The sequence below is a fragment of the Canis lupus genome, chromosome 25 (genome assembly GCF_048164855.1).
Source record: "Canis lupus baileyi chromosome 25, mCanLup2.hap1, whole genome shotgun sequence".
Lineage (NCBI taxonomy): Eukaryota > Metazoa > Chordata > Mammalia > Carnivora > Canidae > Canis > Canis lupus.
Genome location: NC_132862.1, coordinates 41,895,071 through 41,912,019, shown reverse-complemented (window position 1 = coordinate 41,912,019; position 16,949 = coordinate 41,895,071). Strand labels below are relative to the sequence as shown.

General features: G+C 56.5%; 1 protein-coding gene across 21 annotated transcripts in view; it reads left to right on the top strand.

Annotated features, from left to right (window-relative positions):
* TSPAN9 (tetraspanin 9) overlaps nt 1-15,460 on the top strand; it is a 199,489-nt gene extending 184,029 nt beyond the window's left edge. For all 21 annotated transcript variants that reach the window (XM_072799409.1, XM_072799403.1, XM_072799392.1 and 18 more), the window contains 6 exons: nt 8,100-8,291; nt 8,672-8,746; nt 9,109-9,210; nt 9,747-9,878; nt 10,337-10,420; nt 11,995-15,460. In XM_072799409.1, the coding sequence (XP_072655510.1) occupies nt 8,100-8,291; nt 8,672-8,746; nt 9,109-9,210; nt 9,747-9,878; nt 10,337-10,420; nt 11,995-12,066 (657 nt within the window). In that variant the 3' untranslated portion in view covers nt 12,067-15,460. The remainder of the gene's footprint in view (nt 1-8,099; nt 8,292-8,671; nt 8,747-9,108; nt 9,211-9,746; nt 9,879-10,336; nt 10,421-11,994) is intronic.
* The last annotated feature ends 1,489 nt before the right edge of the window (nt 15,461-16,949 follow it).

The following is a 16,949-nucleotide window of genomic DNA, read 5'->3' as shown; positions in this document are numbered from 1 at the left end:
GGAATTGATGTTTATGGACTGGTGAATGATCATTCCTGCTTTATAAGGCTGGCGGGAGCTTTGTTTCACCCACTGCTCTTGGGCATCCAGCCAAGGGCATTCTGTGGTCCTTCTGGGGGGTGTTCCCCAGACTTCATCCTGGCAGCCCACACCCACTTCGGGTCCCCGTAGGGGGTTCTGGGTTTGTCTCTACCTCCTTTTTCACTTATCCCCCGCCCTCACAACCCTCTGCTTGGTTTGAGAAGGTGGAAAGATGGCGGCACCTGACAAAGTTGATCTGGGCCCTACTGTCCGTGTGGAGGCTTCCAGATGGTTCAGGGGCTAGGGTGCAAAGTGGGGGAGATGAGCCATGGCGCAGGAGACGGAGTTTAAAGGGGCTGTGTTAAAGCACCACAAGGTGGATGCCCCTTGCTCTCCAGGCATCAGTTGTATAAGGATCTAGGCCTGCTCTTGGCACCCCTGGCCTGGCCTTTGCAGACCTGGACTCTACCTGCCCCCAGGGCTGCTCACCCTGGAGTCCCACAAATGCCTTGGTTTGAGTGAGTCCCTGGGCAAGGCAGATGCCCTCTGTATGGAGGCCAGGCCAGGAAGCCCCAACAGATGGGTAGTGCTTCAGTAAAGCCAGCCTCCTGCCTTCAGGGGCTAGAGGACACCAAGCCCATTGTGCAGCCAGCCGGGGGCCAGGACTGCTGGTGCCTGGACCTTCACCTCCATCCAAGACCTTCAGCAGAGGCTATCCTCAGAGTCTCATGTAAGATTTTCCTCGTCACAGACTCTTTGATCGTCATGTGCTTTCTAGAGTTTGAGGGCACAAGAGGTATTGTGATAGGACCCACTCTCAACTGGTGGAGGGGATGGGGGCTGGCGGGCTCTAGTATGTTGGAGAGGAGGAGTTCCCGTGGTTTCAGGGTCTCTTTAAGGTTTCACAGAGAGAAGTGGACTCTTGAAACATAATTTAAGAGCTCTCTGAACCTCAGAGTCGTGCAGCAACCAGACACAGTGTCCCTGAAGTTTGGCCATGTTTAAATGCTCTCTCCTAGAACCATCTGAGAAAATAACCTCATTCTGCAATAATCAAAATGTAACTGGGTTTTAGATATGCAAATGCTTTGTGTAATGTTTATTTGGAGGAAAATTCAGCTCAGAAATATGGGTGTGATCTTCCTGTCACCTATGTAAGCTGGTGATATTGGGGGCTGCGAGGTGAAGTTGTGAAGAAATTGGAAGCTTTGAGAGAAAGTGTGGCGTCAAAAGAAGAATGACCAAGGAGTCATGCTGTTTCATGTTAAATGATGCACAACCTCAGGGTGAGCCTAGACCATGGGGGGCTGGCCGCCAAGCTAGGAGGGCTTCGGCTGGATTACTGGAAGTATAGAGCTCAGAGTGTAGGAGTTGAGTGGGGTATCTGTGTACTCTGTTCTGTCCCCGTCCAAAGCTGGAATCTAACTGCGAGTGTGGGACAGGGAGGGAACACAGATGTAAAAGCCTTGGAATAGATCAGAAGAAGCCTTGGGAAAGAATATTAGTTACAAGCCTTCAAAATATTTGTTTCTGGTGGGCTGCTTGGACACAACTGGGACTGGCACGTGTCAGCCACAGGAAAGTGCGTTCGTTCTTGAGTTAATAAGAAAATTCTAGGTGGACCAGAACTGTGCAAAGGTGGGACAGCCCTGAGTGCTGGGACCCTGGGTGCACAAGCGGGGCTGGTCAGCCCAGGGCCAGGGAGAGCCTCACAAGGAGACTTCTCACCAAGTGGCTGCTTCCCCTCTGTCCTCTGATCTGCCTGCCTGACTGCAGGGTGACTTTGGCAAAGACATTGTCTGTCTCCCTCCTTCCCCTCCTTTATGGCACTGAATGAGCTGCAGGGCCCCTTGGAAGCAAGGGGTGTCTGAAATACAAAGTAGCTGCCCCACTCCTGGTGCTGATGTATTGTCCCTTTTCCCTGCGATGAAGTTCTTGGCAGGCTGTCTAATCTCAGGGCCGGGCTGGACCATGAATAGTTGCACGTCGGGCTGTGAAATTAAAGTCATTTTGGTTTTCCTTTTTATTTTCCACATACACTAATTTATTAAATGCCATTAAATGCTGTGCTTGGCTCTGGCGTGTAGAGAACACTGGGGAGTGCTGGGACCTAGTGCTTGAAAAGCTCCTGCAAAGCAGAGGGGATGAAGCTCTGGGGGGGGCAGGGGGCGGGTTGGGGGGCTCTGTAGAGACACATGAGGCCGCAGGGATGAGAACGACCAGAGGGCTCTGAGGGGAAGTGGGGCAGGTGAGCCCATAGCTTATACAGGCCAACGAGGGGCTAAGGAGGGTGAGGTGGGAGTAATTTGGGGGCACCTGGGGGTTCTAGGAATAGGGATTAGGGGGTGTATGGGGGGCTTCTTATTCAAGTGGGTTTGTGTGTCTGGGTCTGGTCCTTCTCCCAGGCTGTGGCCTGCTCGGACCCTCCCATCCCCTTTTATCCATCCATCCATCCATCCATCCATCCATCCATCCATCCATCCTTCCATCCATCTGTGGAGCAAATGTTTATGTAGTATTCCAGGCATGTTGGGCCCTGCCACAGAGAAGGAATGGATGAGTGTGAACCTGGCCCTGGAAGCGCTGGTGTCTTAGTGGGGGTGGGGGGCAAGTCTACACAGAAGGTTTGGCGGGTCTCTGATGTGTTGCCCTGGGCCCGAGGTCACCCTCAGGGAAGGCCACCCCTGCATGGGGGAGAGGCCTTTGGCAGCTATGAGGGGTACAGGGGGTGGTTGTCCTCTGAGCTAAGTCAGAGCTAGAAGCTCAGAAGGGAGGTTGGATTGAAGAGGAAACTATGGGACTCACCCACAGAGAAATGGGATGAAAATACTTAAGAACACAAGGCAGAAACATATATTAAAGCTACAAATCAATGTGATTCAAATGAAAGATGAAGAGAGATGCCAAGGGGATATTTGGCTAATTATAACAGGTTTAATAAATGAGGTGAGTCTGGAGTGCTTGTTCACTACATGGCTGTAGCCTGGCTGGGCCTCAGTTTACGTGGTGTGCACCTGGTGGATGGGCCCAAGGGTGATGAGGAAGGTCCTAAGATGGCCCTCTGAAAGACCTGTACCTTCTCCTTTCCCCACTCGGCGAAGGGCCTGGACAGGAGAGCCCTGTAGGAGGGACACCCAAGGGCATCACCAAGGGTGAGGCACTGTTCTAGGCCCTGGGGATTTAGCAATGAACAAAATAGACCAAGGTCCCTGCCTGCGTAGAGATCAAGGCCCCGGGCGAATGCAAGGGTAGGAACTTGTTTTCTCACATTTATTAAAAACGTTTAGAGATGCTCTTGGTTGGGGGAGGGGACAAGGAGCAGGAAGGCTCTGTTGTCAGGAGGGTCACTGGGCCACCGCTCTGCTGGGGAGCGGCGCTGGCCAGGCCTGGACCATAACACCTTGGCCGTGACCTTGGGTCCGTCCCTGCTAACCCTGGCTAGAGCCTGGTTCTCTGAGTCACCCTGCCTCACCCTGCCTTGGGTTTGACTGTGGCTCGGTCATCTCAGCTGAGACAGTCCCTTGGTTTGGGAAGGGGATTTTCCCAAATGCCACCAGGTAAGTTCTCTGGCACGGGGCCTTGGCTGAGCTGCCGCAGGCTCTGCTTCCTTCCTTCCTGTGCAGGGCACCTTCCATCTGGGGCAGCCCTCCTCCCTCCTCTTCCCTTCCCCCATTCCTGCCGCACCCTCCCCTGCCCCTTGCTCTGGCTTCAGGGTCTGCTTCCTGTCTTCTTGCCTCCCCCCGCCCAGCAAACCTGTTCTGCTGTCCTGCTCGGGGCCAGGCACCAGACATTGGCCTCTTTGCTGTGCCTGCCCAGGTTCTCACAAGCTGTTTACTCCTCTCACGCTCTACTGTCCCTTTCAGAACCAGGACGCTGCTCCGGCCCTGGAGGAACACACCAGGTTCTTTCTGTGATGGCTGTCTTCTTGCACTGATAGCCAGAGGGTGGATGCCTGGTATGGGGATGGGCCAGGGCAGGCTTTCTTGACTTATGTCCACATTTGGGACTGGACAGTTGTTTGCGGGAGGGACTGTCCTGTGCACTGTTGGCTGTTTGGCAATAACCCTGGCCTCCACTCACTCAGATATCAGTAAGGGCCCCCTACTCCTGAGTCGTGAGAGTTGTTCCCGGAGGAGCAAAATCACCCTGGGTTGTGAACCACGGGGCAGGGACATGGCAGCACCGTGTCTCAGGCTGGGCAGAGCCTGTGCTGGCAGAGACCTGAGGAATTTTCTAGTCCAGAGCCCACATTTTAAAGGAAATTGGGCCTCAGAGAGCTAAAGAATTGTAAGGTCACACAGAGGAGCAGCATGATGAAAGCCGCATCTTAGAAAAAAAGACCCGGGCAGCTCTGTGCAGGCTGGGCTGGAAAACAGGCCAGAGGCAGAAGGGCGCGCCTGGGACCTGGGCACGAGGCAGGTGCTGGGCAGTGCCTCCCACCTGCCAGCCCGGGCTCAGCGTGCGTGCAGCAGTCTCCTGGGGTGAGGGTGTGGAAGAGGCCCCGCACCCAAGGCCAGGAAACCAGGTGTGCGCCCTGCCTGGCAATGGGACGGCTGCCTGTCCCCTCTTGCCGTCCTTATCTGTGAACTCAGGGCCTGTTTGTATTTGCTTCCTGCCTGGAGGCTCTGCTGCTGTCTGAGAGAGGAGCAGAGGCTTCGTTGGGCAGGAGAGCCCTGACGGTATGGGAGAGTGGCAGTGGGGTGTGCAGGAGCCCCTCGTGGCACTGCAGGGTCCTCATGCACTCAGCAGATGATGTGTCCCATGCCCCCTCCACCCCGGCACTTAAGTACAGGCAGTGTGTGGGGCCTGCTCCACCTGTAGGCAGTGGATCTCACCTGGGATCCAGCCCGGGGCATGGTGGGGCCTCAGGGAGTGAGAAGGGAAGCAGGTATGAGGACAGAGCCATAGTTCCCGTCTCTTACTGTGCTGGAAGGAGGCTCCTGGGTGGGTTGTGGGGAAGCTTGCAGACCAAATAAAAAATGTGGAGCATGAAGTCTGAGAACCATTTGGGGAGAGATAGGACTGGGTCCTGGGCGTTTCTGGGCTGTTGAGGTTTTCCCAGATAGAGGCACTTGGACCTCACGGCAGTCCTCCTCAGGAGGCAGATGGAGAATGGAGGTGCACAGGGGGCCTTGCCTGCCCACTCCCAGTGGGAGCTGGCTTCCAGGGAAAGGTGTACTGTGAGAACTTTTCCAGGTCCAGGGAGGGCCCCAGTGTCCCCACTGCAGGGTGGTAGAGGCATCCTGCAGCTCCCTGGGTCCCAAAGCCAGGTCTCTCTAGCAGGCTCCTCTACCTGCAGGGAGTGACCTGGCGGCCATGGGGCTTCCTCTCAGTCATTCTGGGATCTGGCTTTTGGAACAATAAATCTTCAGCATGAAGATCATGAATTTCCATGGTGTGATTAATGGAAGAAAAATTTAGATGGCAGCGTGGAAACTGACCAGATTGAGAAGTCCCTGTGAGAAGGTGGGGGAGGGTGTCAGAGCTCCCGACCCGGCCTGGAGCGCCACCTAGTGGTTCTGGGCGTGGAGGCCACCATTCCCTCCGCAAAGCTTGGTGGATGCCCATTGGGTGGACGCTCTGGGCGGAGTGTGCCCGTCCCTGGGGAGCCTGGGCGAAGTTCCACTGGGACTGTCCCTGGTACAGGGGGCACAGGACCACTCCACAGTGTGGGCGACCTATGAAGCCGCTCCACGTCCTCGCCTTCCTCCCCGGCTGCTTGAACCGTCTCTGCTTTAGTAATGCACGGGAATACCCCCACTTCTTTTGTCATGCCCAGCCTGGGTCACCTTTCTGGTTTCTCATTTATGAAAATCCTACTCATCTTTTAAAGCCCGCAAGTCCTGTCAAGCCTGCCTTATCAGTACCGTCTCATCGTACTGCTGCTTGCCACTCCTCCGGAGCTGGCTGGCGCAGGTCACCACGAGCTTGTGCCTGATCCCTGCCGTGGCCTCCTGGTGCCTCCCCCGCTTTCCCCTGTGCCCTTCGGTGGTCGTCTCTGAACAGCAGCCAGCGTGGTCTGTCGGGACCATAAATCACGTCACTGTCCAGCCTTAGGAGCTTCCCAGAATGCTAAGAATACTACCCACCTCGTCTATACTGATGCCTGCAAGATCTTGTCTCATCTGTCCCCTGCCACGTGTCACCTCCTTCACTCTGTTGCAGCCACGTGGACAGTTTGCTCTTCCTGGGGTGGGCCAGGCTCATTTCTGCCTCAGGGCTTTTGCACTTGCTGTTCCCTCCATCTAGAACATTCTTCCATCGCATCCCCTCTTCATTTGGGTCCTTACTTAAATGCCGCCTTCCTGAGAGGCCTTCCCTGACCACTCTGTATCCCAATACTTTCTAACTCCTTGCCATCTTTGTTTGTCTTCATGGCATGTACCATCACCTGAAACTGTGTTACTGGTATGCTCATGGAACATCTGTGTTCCCTATAAGAATAGCCTGTTCAGGGGGTGGGGGAGGCAGGGGTGGTTTGCCCATGCTGCTCATCACCACCTCCCCAGCAATCAGAACAGGCCCTGGCACTTACTAAATGGGTGCTCTGTTTGGGTTTGAGGGAAGGAAGTGCCCCTTCCAGGGGGCAACCTCTCCCCACACCCTTACCTTCCATGCACACATGTGAGAACTGTTCTGTGCCTACTCGTGGGCTACCTTGTCTTCACTGGTGCTTCGGGGTCTCCTCTCTGGAGCTAGAGCAGCTCGAAAGTGGGATGTGCTCAATTTCTGGGGTCATAACCCAGCTCCTGACACTTAGGAGCTGCTCAGTAGATGCTCTTCAAAGACCAGCACCTGGCGCTGGTCAGCCACTTCCCATGCTTCTTCCATTTAAATTCTCACAACAATCCAGAAGGCAGGCTTACTGTCCTCACTGGGCACAAAAGGAGTTGGCAAGGTCACACCACCAGGAAAGCTGGAGCCGGGTATCAGATCCGTGTCTGTACCTCCAAAAGCCCTTGTGTGTATGCTTTTACCCTGCATGGAACGTTCCTGATCCCCACCTGCCCTATGTCCACTGTCCTTTAGGGACTGCCTCTTCCAACTGACATCTTGGGCCGGGACAGTGGTTGTCTTCTCTGAACTCCTGTACTATTTATTTGACACCAGTGTATACTGCTTGGGGTTGATGCTGCTTTTTCATTGTCCCCGTCCAGCTCGAGCAGAGGCCCCAGGGAGGCAGGTCTCTGAAGAGGTTGTAGCTCTTCTGGCACAGGACGCTGCAGGCTGTGGTACTCAATAAATACCGGTTGACTGATTGATTGGCTCCTCATGCTCAGCACACTTCCTCGGAGCTGCTGGAGGGAGGGAGGTGGAGTGTCAGCTATATGGAGCATAAAATAAGGCAGCTGTGGAGACTTGCAGCCAGTGAAACAGAAGCGTCCCCAGGTGAAGCCGGTGGCGTCGCAGCCCCGGGCGAGCATGGAGGAAAGTCGGTTTTGGGGCCCGAGTGCTGGCTGCTGCCTCCCAGGGATGGATGGCAAAGGCAGTGATGGATTCGGCCAGCCCACTGAGCTCCTGTCTACTTCCATCTGTGGGAAATTGGTTCTCCGGGCTTCTGAGAATAGTGGGCATATGGCCCTTCTGGACAGTGCAGCAGGACACAGTCGCCGGAAGGTCTGGGTCTGAGAAACTGGACTCTGACGTTCTTCCCGGCCCCAGAGACAAGTCCTTGCTCACCTTCCCTGACCACCGTGCCCCTCCTCCTGGATTCCTTTCTGAATGCTGGGGGCTCTCTGCTGACAAAGGGGGTAACCATGACCACTTCCGTGTGTCTGGAACCTTCAGTATGTATTACAGGGTTTTGTGTCGTTTAAAATTTGATCCTCAGAGTGACTGGAGGAGATTCGTGATGCTAGTAGAATGCCATTTGCCAAGATGGGAAAACTGAGGCAATGAGAGGCTGTGGATTTGTCTGGGTCACACAGCCAGCGTGATTTGGGCCTGTAGCCGTAGCTGACCTGTAGCCCCATTCTCACTCTTTCCCTAGGAGTTAGGGGTGGGGTCATGCAGCCTTTGGGTTCTGTGGACATGAACACAAAGGCAGTACTGATCTAACCACTTTCCTTTCTCTCCAGCTCTGTGGCTGTGGGCTGCTTGGAGTGGGCATTTGGCTGTCCGTGTCCCAAGGCAACTTTGCCACCTTCTCCCCCAGCTTCCCTTCGCTGTCCGCAGCCAACCTAGTCATTGCCATAGGCACCATTGTCATGGTGACAGGCTTCCTCGGCTGCCTGGGAGCCATCAAGGAAAACAAGTGCCTCCTCCTCAGTGTAAGTTGGACCCCCATGCCCCAGCCCCCCAAACTCTGATCTCCCTGCACTTGGCCACTAGGATGGGCAAGACCTGGAATGACTGTCAGCCTCCTGGATGCCCAACCTGAGCCCAGGGAAATTGTTTCTAGAGTGTTTTTGCCTGACCACATCCCTCTTCCTGATGATCCTTGATCATCCCTCCCACTCCTTGGTTGGTTGTCTACTTTCTCTCCCTCTCTTATCTATCTGGGATTCCTCAGAAGTAGCTGGCCCCTCCCATACCTGGGAAGCCCAGTCTGGGTGCTTGCCTATCCTCTGCCTCCCTGCCATCCTTGTGTGCAACCCCATCCTGGCCATGACCACTACCACGTGCCTATACCTAGGTGTTCTCTTTCCAGTTTTTCATCGTCCTGTTGATCATCCTCCTAGCAGAGCTGATCTTGCTTATCCTCTTCTTTGTCTACATGGACAAGGTGAGCCTTGTGAGAAGGGAGGGGGCATATGGCGTTTCACTGGGGTTGGGACAGGGCAGACCAGAGGAGAAGCACTGATAGGGACTTACCTCTGAGGAAGGGAGAAAGGGAAATGGGACCAGGGAGCTAGAAGAGGCCTGGATGAAAGGTTTTGATGAGGGCAGCATGGGGAAGGGGAGTTTGCGGGGCACTTGGGGCGGCTTATTACTTGTGTAGTCTTGGGAAATAGAATCCTTGAAATTACCCAGGGAGGCAATGGACAGCCTCTTGCATTAGGGAGCTCCCCATCACTGAGAGGATTCAAGCATAGTTATGTTGACTCCTTGGAGTAGGGATTCAGGTGTGTGCCCTCAACCTGACAGGTGAATGAGAATGCCAGGAAGGACCTGAAAGAGGGTCTACTGCTGTATAACACGGAGAACAACGTGGGGCTTAAGAATGCTTGGAACATCATCCAGGCTGAGGTGAGGGGCCGGGCTGGCTGGGGGGCGGGCCCTCAGACTTGACCTGGGGTCGCCATACAGGGGATGCCTCTGGAGAGAGACAAGCAGGTGAGTGGAAGAGGGAGGGCAGAACCTGGGCACAGGACGGGAGCCAGGGCGCATGCCTAAATGGGCCCAGGGAACTGGGACATGTGGATCATCTTCACCTTAGCAAGATCGTGGGTCAGGCCAGGAGGTTCAGATTCCAAGAGGAAAACAAGTCAGTGCAGCCCAGAAGCCCCATGTCAAGCTCTCGGGAGTAGGGGCCACCCACTTGGGATGATCCACAAAGCAGAGCAAGTGGTCTGGTGCTCCCACCTGGGTCCAAGGCCCAGCTCAGGGAGGCAGGTGGGTGTTTCCCTTTTGGGTCCGGCAGAGACCTAAAGAAGGGACAAGAAGGAGGCCTTTGTCTCCTCTGCTGACCCCCAGAGAGGCAGCCTTTGTGGGGCCCAGTCGGTCCAGGCAGGGGAAGGTGCAAAGGATGTGGCAAGTCTGACCCTGTGTGCTCCCTGCTGCAGATGCGCTGCTGTGGCGTCACGGACTACACAGACTGGTACCCAGTACTGGGGGAGAACATGGTTCCCGACCGCTGTTGCATGGAGAACTCCCAGGGCTGTGGGCGCAACACCACCACCCCTCTCTGGAGAACGGTGAGGCTGGAGGCACCTTCCCGGGGCTTCCTCCCAGAAGCCTGTGCGGAGGACAGTGTGGGGAAAGGACACCTGGGGAAAGGAGGGGTGCCAGGGACACGAGGGTATTGGCTTAACATAAGATGGGTGGGGACACACAGGTCTGAATATCTAAAAGGCAGGTAGACGGTGTGTGGGGGGGCTGGACCCACACTTGGGAGTGTCAGAGGGTGGGGGTTGAGTGGGGGTCTCTGGCTGTGCAGGGGGGCCTTGTAGGTGGAGCCTTGGGGGGGAGGGGTGGGCTTGCTCCAAGGCCAGAGGACCAGGCCTGAGGGCCAGGGAGGGCTCTTTCCACAGGAGGAAAGAGCAAGGCTGGGGGGGGGGGGGGTGTGTGAGGAGAGGGCAGTGAGGTGTGGGGGCTGGGCAGGAGGGGCACTCACGGTCCTGCCACTGCCTTAACTCTGGTCCCTGCTCCCCAGGGCTGCTATGAAAAGGTGAAGATGTGGTTTGATGACAATAAGCACGTGCTTGGCACGGTGGGGATGTGCATCCTTATCATGCAGGTAAGAGGCCTGTCTGGAGCCTCGAGGCTCCCCTGCTGGAGCTGAGCCAGAGGAGGACGAGGAGGTACACGCACATGCACAGCAGCTGACCAGGCAGCCTGCAGCCCGTGTGCCTTCCTGCTCTGCTCTGTCTTGCGGCCTTGTCTTTGGATACCTGTCCCAGCTCTGCAGGCACCGTAGGGCTGGGCTTCTGCGGCATCCCCCCTGGGCCTTGGGCCTGGTGCTGTCATTGTGCCAGTCCCGTGTGGGTTTGCTGGAGAACACGCCTGAGTGTTCCTTCCTTCCCAGGGACCTTCACCTGAGTCCTCGGGTAATACATCTGAGCACAGGCTCACGCTCTGTTGGCGGCTGTCCTGGCCGCACTGCCTATTAGTGGGCACGATCATCATGCCACTTCTTAGCATTAAGTGAGCTCAGTATGTGTCACAGGGTGCCGAGCGGGACCGGGCAGCTGGGAAGGGCTCTGCAGGCAGGAGCTGTTATTAGCAGGCATGCAGTGAGCAGCCACACTCTACAAACCCTGGCACAGATGCTGGAGACGGACAGGAGGGAGTCCTCGCCTCCCTTCCAGAAGATGAGGCTAGCAGGGCTGGAGGGGAGTGAGAGCCTCCCGACTTTCCTGGGACAAGCATTTCCGGGACTCTGTCCTTTGTCCATTTATGTATGACTCTAGCCATTTATGAATGGCTCCTCCAGCAGGAGGATGCCCAGTTCCCCTTGGAGAGCTTGAACTTGACTGGCTGGTCCATGGAAAGACATCCTGCATGAAGTTTTCTTTCTTGCCCCTCAGCTCTTGGGCCTGCAGGTCTGAGGGTCTGACCGTGTCTGATTTCTCTAAGAGCTTTCCAGCTCAGCGGACGAGCCTGCTGCCCTTTTGGCCGAGCTGTGATATGAGATGTGTGCACAGGGGTGAGATTCTTTTCAGCATTGAGAACAGGGGCACCTCTCGGCTCCCTGTGGTCAGGCCTGGACCACAACCAGCCAGGGTCCCCTCTGGTTATGCCCAAACACTGAGTGCAAGAGCTGTGAGAGCCACGCAATGTCTCCCGGTCCCTTTCTGTATGGCACGTGCCCACAGCACACTCTCTGTGGTGACTGTGAGGCCGTAGGCTGGCTTCCTCCTGCCTCCTGCACTGCTCTGCGTCCCCACTCCCTTCAGGGTTCAGGAGTTGAGGGAACACAGATGAGCATGAATGTTGTCCCAGGCACATCAGTGGTGAAGACACACCTGCTGCCGTCAAGACCTCATGTCGTGCTTTGCAGAACCAAACAGAGTGACTCGACCTCCCTGGTTCCCTCCTCAGTTCCATGGTAGCTGCCTCTTAGGATCGGATCCTTTGTGCATTCAGTCCTCACCACAACCCTCGGAAATGGGCAGATTTCTGAGCCTCCTTGAGGCGTATAAGATTCTGAGGGGCTGAGCTCATCCGTGTGCCACCTCCTCTGTCACCACCGTCTGTCTGCTGCCAGCAGTTTTCAAGTACAGAGGGTTGTCCCCGCTTGCTCTGGGTGCTGTGTGGTAGACCCCAGGCTGGTGAGCTTCCCTCCAAGGGCCTCTCCCCCATGTCTTTCAGATTCTGGGCATGGCCTTCTCCATGACTCTCTTCCAGCACATCCACCGGACTGGTAAGAAGTATGACGCCTGAGCGGGCTGGTGGGGAGCACCCCAGCCCCACACGGACACTGTGCCAGGGGAGAAGATTTGAGCTTTGTGTTGCCTGCCCTCGCTCTCCGGACTGCTGACCCCTGCACCCACCTCCCCAACCCACCTGCCCCCCAGCCCACCCCGCCTCAGCCTTCTTGGTGGGTGGAGGGTCAGGGAGGAGGAGGTGTGGACGAGGCACGCAGAGATCTTGAGAGGCTGGGGGGCACCTGGATTCCTGCATCTGTGTATTTGCCAAAGAAGACAGGGTGGGCTGGGTTCGTGCTCCGGGAGCCTCCCCGCCCCCAGCACTGATGCGTTTCTGCCCCTGCCCTTCCTTGCCCTGACACTTTGTCCCCATGGGGTGGGGAGCAGAGCGCCCCCTCCTGGTGGAGAGACTGCCTGGCGGAGGCCGCTGGCAGCCGGGCACAGCCACCAGGCAGGGGAGCTGGCAGGGGCGGGGGTCTCACTGCCTCTGGGCAAGGCCCCTGGGAGCATCTTGCCCAGGCTTTTTATACTTTACAGTGTAACTTTTTTATTTTATTTTACTCTGATTATGATTATTCAGGAATATTATCTCTCAGATAAGTTTAGGGTTAGCTTTCTGATTTATAACTTTTTACTGCGTTGGTTTCAGTAATGGTTTGATTTTTTTTTCCTCTGAGGGTGGGGGACAGGTGGGGAGAGAGGATGTCCGTCAGGTTTCAATCAGGACAAACCACTGTGCCATGCTTGGGAGGCCCTGAGGGGAGATGCACTGAGCCGCAGGGAGAGGGGCAGGTGCCCGGGCCCAGGAGCCTGGAAGAGGCGTGTATAGCCGAGGGAGCGCCCTGCCCAGCGCCAGGGTGTTTACTGATGCTGGCACCAGCGGCCAGGGCAGTTGGGGGTACTCTGAGGGGCACTGGTAAGTGCTTCACCAGAAACGTGGCCGGGGCTGATGTGGGTCTTTTTACTTCACTGATGAGCAGTCTTTCTTTTTTCTCTTCTTCCTTCTTCCTGCCCTCTGCTGGCACGGGAGGCTCCCCTTCCACCCCACGCGGGCATTCCCGCCACAGGTTCTGCAAAGCCCAGTTACTTTCACAGACATTCCTGCTAGAAACTCTTGGACAAATACCTCTCTAGTTCAGATGCTGCTCACTTTCTCACATTGCTTCTGGAAGGGGAAGCAGTCCTGACACTTTGCTGCTCAGACAGTGGCAGAGGACCCATGACCATCAGGAGGGGAAGGTGGAACTGGTGCCCATGATCATTCCAGCCACGTCCACTGGGCTGTAGCTTCCCTGCTGAGGGGGAGTGGGGGAAGGTGGCCGTGGGGCCACAGGACTCTGGGGCTCACTGATGGTGGAGTGGGGGGCCTCAAGAGAAGCACAGGGAGGTCAGTCTGGGTCTTGCTACAGCAGCCCCAGGAGGCCGACAGCCTAAACCGCAGTAGAGGAGCTGAACTGATAGGGCAGGGGTATCTGACTGCAGCAGGCACCCCCATTCAGACTTCGTGCTGATCTGAGGGAGTGTTTTTGGAGCTTAAAAAAAGACAGTCAAGAATTCACGAGACTGAGCTCAGAAAGGCTATCTGCTAGCTAGGGCTAGTGCGCTTCCTCGATGGGGCCTGGCGTGTCTCCTGCACCATTTGGCTCAGTACCTTGATTTACCACAAGCTCACATCTCCCTCTCCAGCCTCTGCTTGTCTGTTCCAAAAGCTGAGGCCCAGCCACCCAGCCAGCCACTCCTCCACTCGCCTAAGTCGGGACCAGAAGTACAGAACTTTGATGTATTCAGGATTCCCGGCTTGGGGGGTGGGAGTGGAGAGAGGGGTGGTCTCAACGAGTCCAGCTGAGTGAAGACCACCGCCTGAGACTGGAGCAGAGGTGCCCTGGGGAGGTTGGGGAGGTGGGTTCTTGGGTGGGGGATGGGGCGGCCCACGTGTGGGTCTCCCGGCCGGGGGCTTCCGCTGCCTCCCCAGGGCCTCCCGACTGCAGGCTCACAGCCCGCAGGCACGCTGCCATGCTGCTGCAGACACACACTCGGCGACCCAGCACTGGAGTCGCACGGTGGGCTTGGTGCCTAATGACCTTGTGTTTGGTTGGGGGTGGGGCGGGGCCGGTGTGTTCGTGCCCATCAATGCAATTTCAATTTTTGTTAAAATCAACAGCAAAAGCCTAACACCTTGGGAAGGGATGTGTGCAGCCTCCCTGGCAATCTTGTTCCTGGAGCCTCAGGGGTGTGCTCGGGCCCTGCAGCCTCCGCCGCAGCCCCCCTCCGTCCCCTTACCTGTCCAAGCAGCCATGTCCACAGTCCCCCCGACTGCCTTCATGCCTCACCCCGTGCTTGGCTGTGGAGGCACTTGACCAAGTCTCCCCGGGGGAAGGCACGAGTGGTGGTGGGTACTCTTCCAAGCCCCTCACCCTCCCTGCAGGGCAGGACTCACACCACCAGAAGGCCCCGCCATGTGGTGTCTGTGGTAGCAGCCCGCTCTCTTCTCAGTTTCTTCCTGACCCTGAGCTCATTGGGGTGGGATTACCCGAATGAACTCTCACTTGTGGCTTCCCTCCCCACAGTCAGAGTTCAGTCAGGTCTGAAGCAGGCTGTTTATAGGTGAGACTTAGAAGGTCAAGGTTCTACGGACCGCTTCCAGGAAGTGCTGGCCGTACACTTGGCCTTTTCCTGCCGTCATCTTGCAGAAGAGGTGGGCAAGCAGGGACTGAGAATTACCCTTGGGGGGTGGTGGCAGGTATTGGGGGGCAATAGCAGGTGTCCGGGGGCAAGTCTCCACCACCTTGCCCTAGCTGAAATACTGTCACCCCCTCTCCCTGCCAACATGGGCCTGCATCCTGGGCTCTTAATCCAGAAAAGTTGCTGACCCCACCCCACACCCTCAAGCAGATGTTCTGGTTTGACTTGGATCCAAGTGGCCATCCCTCCTTACGTTGGTGGCCAAAAAGTAGTCCAGGTGGATGGAAATGACCGTCCCCTCCTCTGCAGCCCCCTGCCCACCCACACTGGTGGAGGTGCTAACTAGCAGGGACCTGGTGTGGGACGGGAGCTGGGTGCCAGATGCCCGGAGTCTACCCTACATCCCCCCACCCCTCCGCATCCAGCCTCCCGAGGCCCTGGTCTCCCATCTCGCTCCTCCGCACCCCAGCGAGGCAGTAGTCCTGGCAGGCCCTGACCTCCCTGCCCCTTACAGGCACCCAGGGCCCAGAGCCAGGGGCTGGTGCCTGCAGCCTGCCCATGCCTGGGAGCACGTGAAAGCAGGGACAGCACGCTTGTTGGTTTCAGATGCACTTTTCTGCTTGCGATGCCGTATCTGTGCGCTTCCTTCATCCTGGACCTGGCTTTATTGAACATCATGTTTTTAGCATGTTTTTAAATAAAAACTGATAATGTGTCAAAAGCACAAACAGGTTGTCTCTTTGTGATTGTGTTTGTGTCCACTCAGCTGTGACTGTGACTTGACTTGTGGTGGTTGGTGTGAGGGTCACAAAGATGGGTTAGGCACCGGCCCTACTGTTTGTCTGAGACCCCTCAGAGCAAGCACTTCATCTCCCCTTCTTGGGCCCCAGTCACAGGTCTGCTGGGCAGGGTGGGGCTCAGACCCCCCTGGGATGCCCTTTGCCGAGTGGCTACATGCAGTTATGGTCGGGGGCCAGTCCAGCAGTCCTGTACTCTCTGCACGAGAGGTCCGCTCACACCTCGGTGTCTGTCACTGGTCACATGTGGCCAGTCCTGTGGGAATGCCCAGGATTGTGCCCCCAGGAGGAGCAAGGAACGAATCTCATTCATTCATGGCTGTTGGTTTTATACAGTTTTTCCCTGGTCCCTCTGACGTCCCTGGGATTCACTTGGGCCTGAATGTCTTCCAGGAGTGGGGAGAACTCACAGCATGACTTGGCCCAGGCGGTGATCTCTTAAGGGGAGCTCTGAGACAACCTCAACGGCAGCATGGGACACCAAGTCAGTAGAACAGGTCAGCAGGGAGGAGGGGGCATCTTCTGCCCCTCTGAGCCCACTGATACTGTGGCTTCAGGCTATAGATGTGTTCTTGGTTAGGTTCTGGTTTGTGGAGTTTCCTCAGCTGGCCCGTCCCAGTGACGAGGTGCAGGTGGGGGGAGCTCAGAGGTCATCCTTGTTGGGGGCCATGAGTACTGAGCTGGTATGGGAGTGAAGAGTGAATGTGTGGGCCCAGTAGCAGGAGGGGGTATCTCTGGACCCTTCTGTGTGTGGGGGCAGTCTCTCTCCCTCCTCAAATTGGCAGGGCATTGTTCCAGAGTATCAAGGTTCAGGACCCCATCCTGCAGCTGCTGTGTCCCAAAGCTTCCAGAGGTCTGCTGAGGATGGAGGAGTCTGAGGGGACCCTCTGTCAAAGGTCTGACTAGAATGGGATTCCTGAAACTCCCCTTAGGAGATTTCTCAGAAGGGACCATATGGGTGTGGAATTAGGAGTTGGTCGTGAACCAGGGGTGCATGGCCCTCTGACATCCTCTGAGGACCAACCACTTCATAGATGTGTGGGTGGAAGCCATTTCCTCTCTGCCCACTGTTCTGGCTCCCATCCCCTGGCCTGTGGACACCCATTAGGATGCTGGCCAGGTCCCTGTGCCGTCTGCTTTTGGGGGACAGAGTGAAGTCCACTGGCTCCCAGGGCAATGCCCTGTTAGCACTGGGCTCTAGTCAAATGAGCTGAGCCATGAAAGGCAGGCTGCCCTGGCCAGGCAGGAGATGAGATGTTCTTCTCCAGACAGGGCTGGGCATTGTTTATCTCTGGGGATGTCTGATGAGTAGGCCAGAGCTTCTGTGATGGGTGCTGGGCTCTTCAGCCCACACGAGGGGGGTGAACAAGATGACCCTGGAGGCCCTTCCCCCACCCTGTGTGCTATGGTGCTGTGGTGG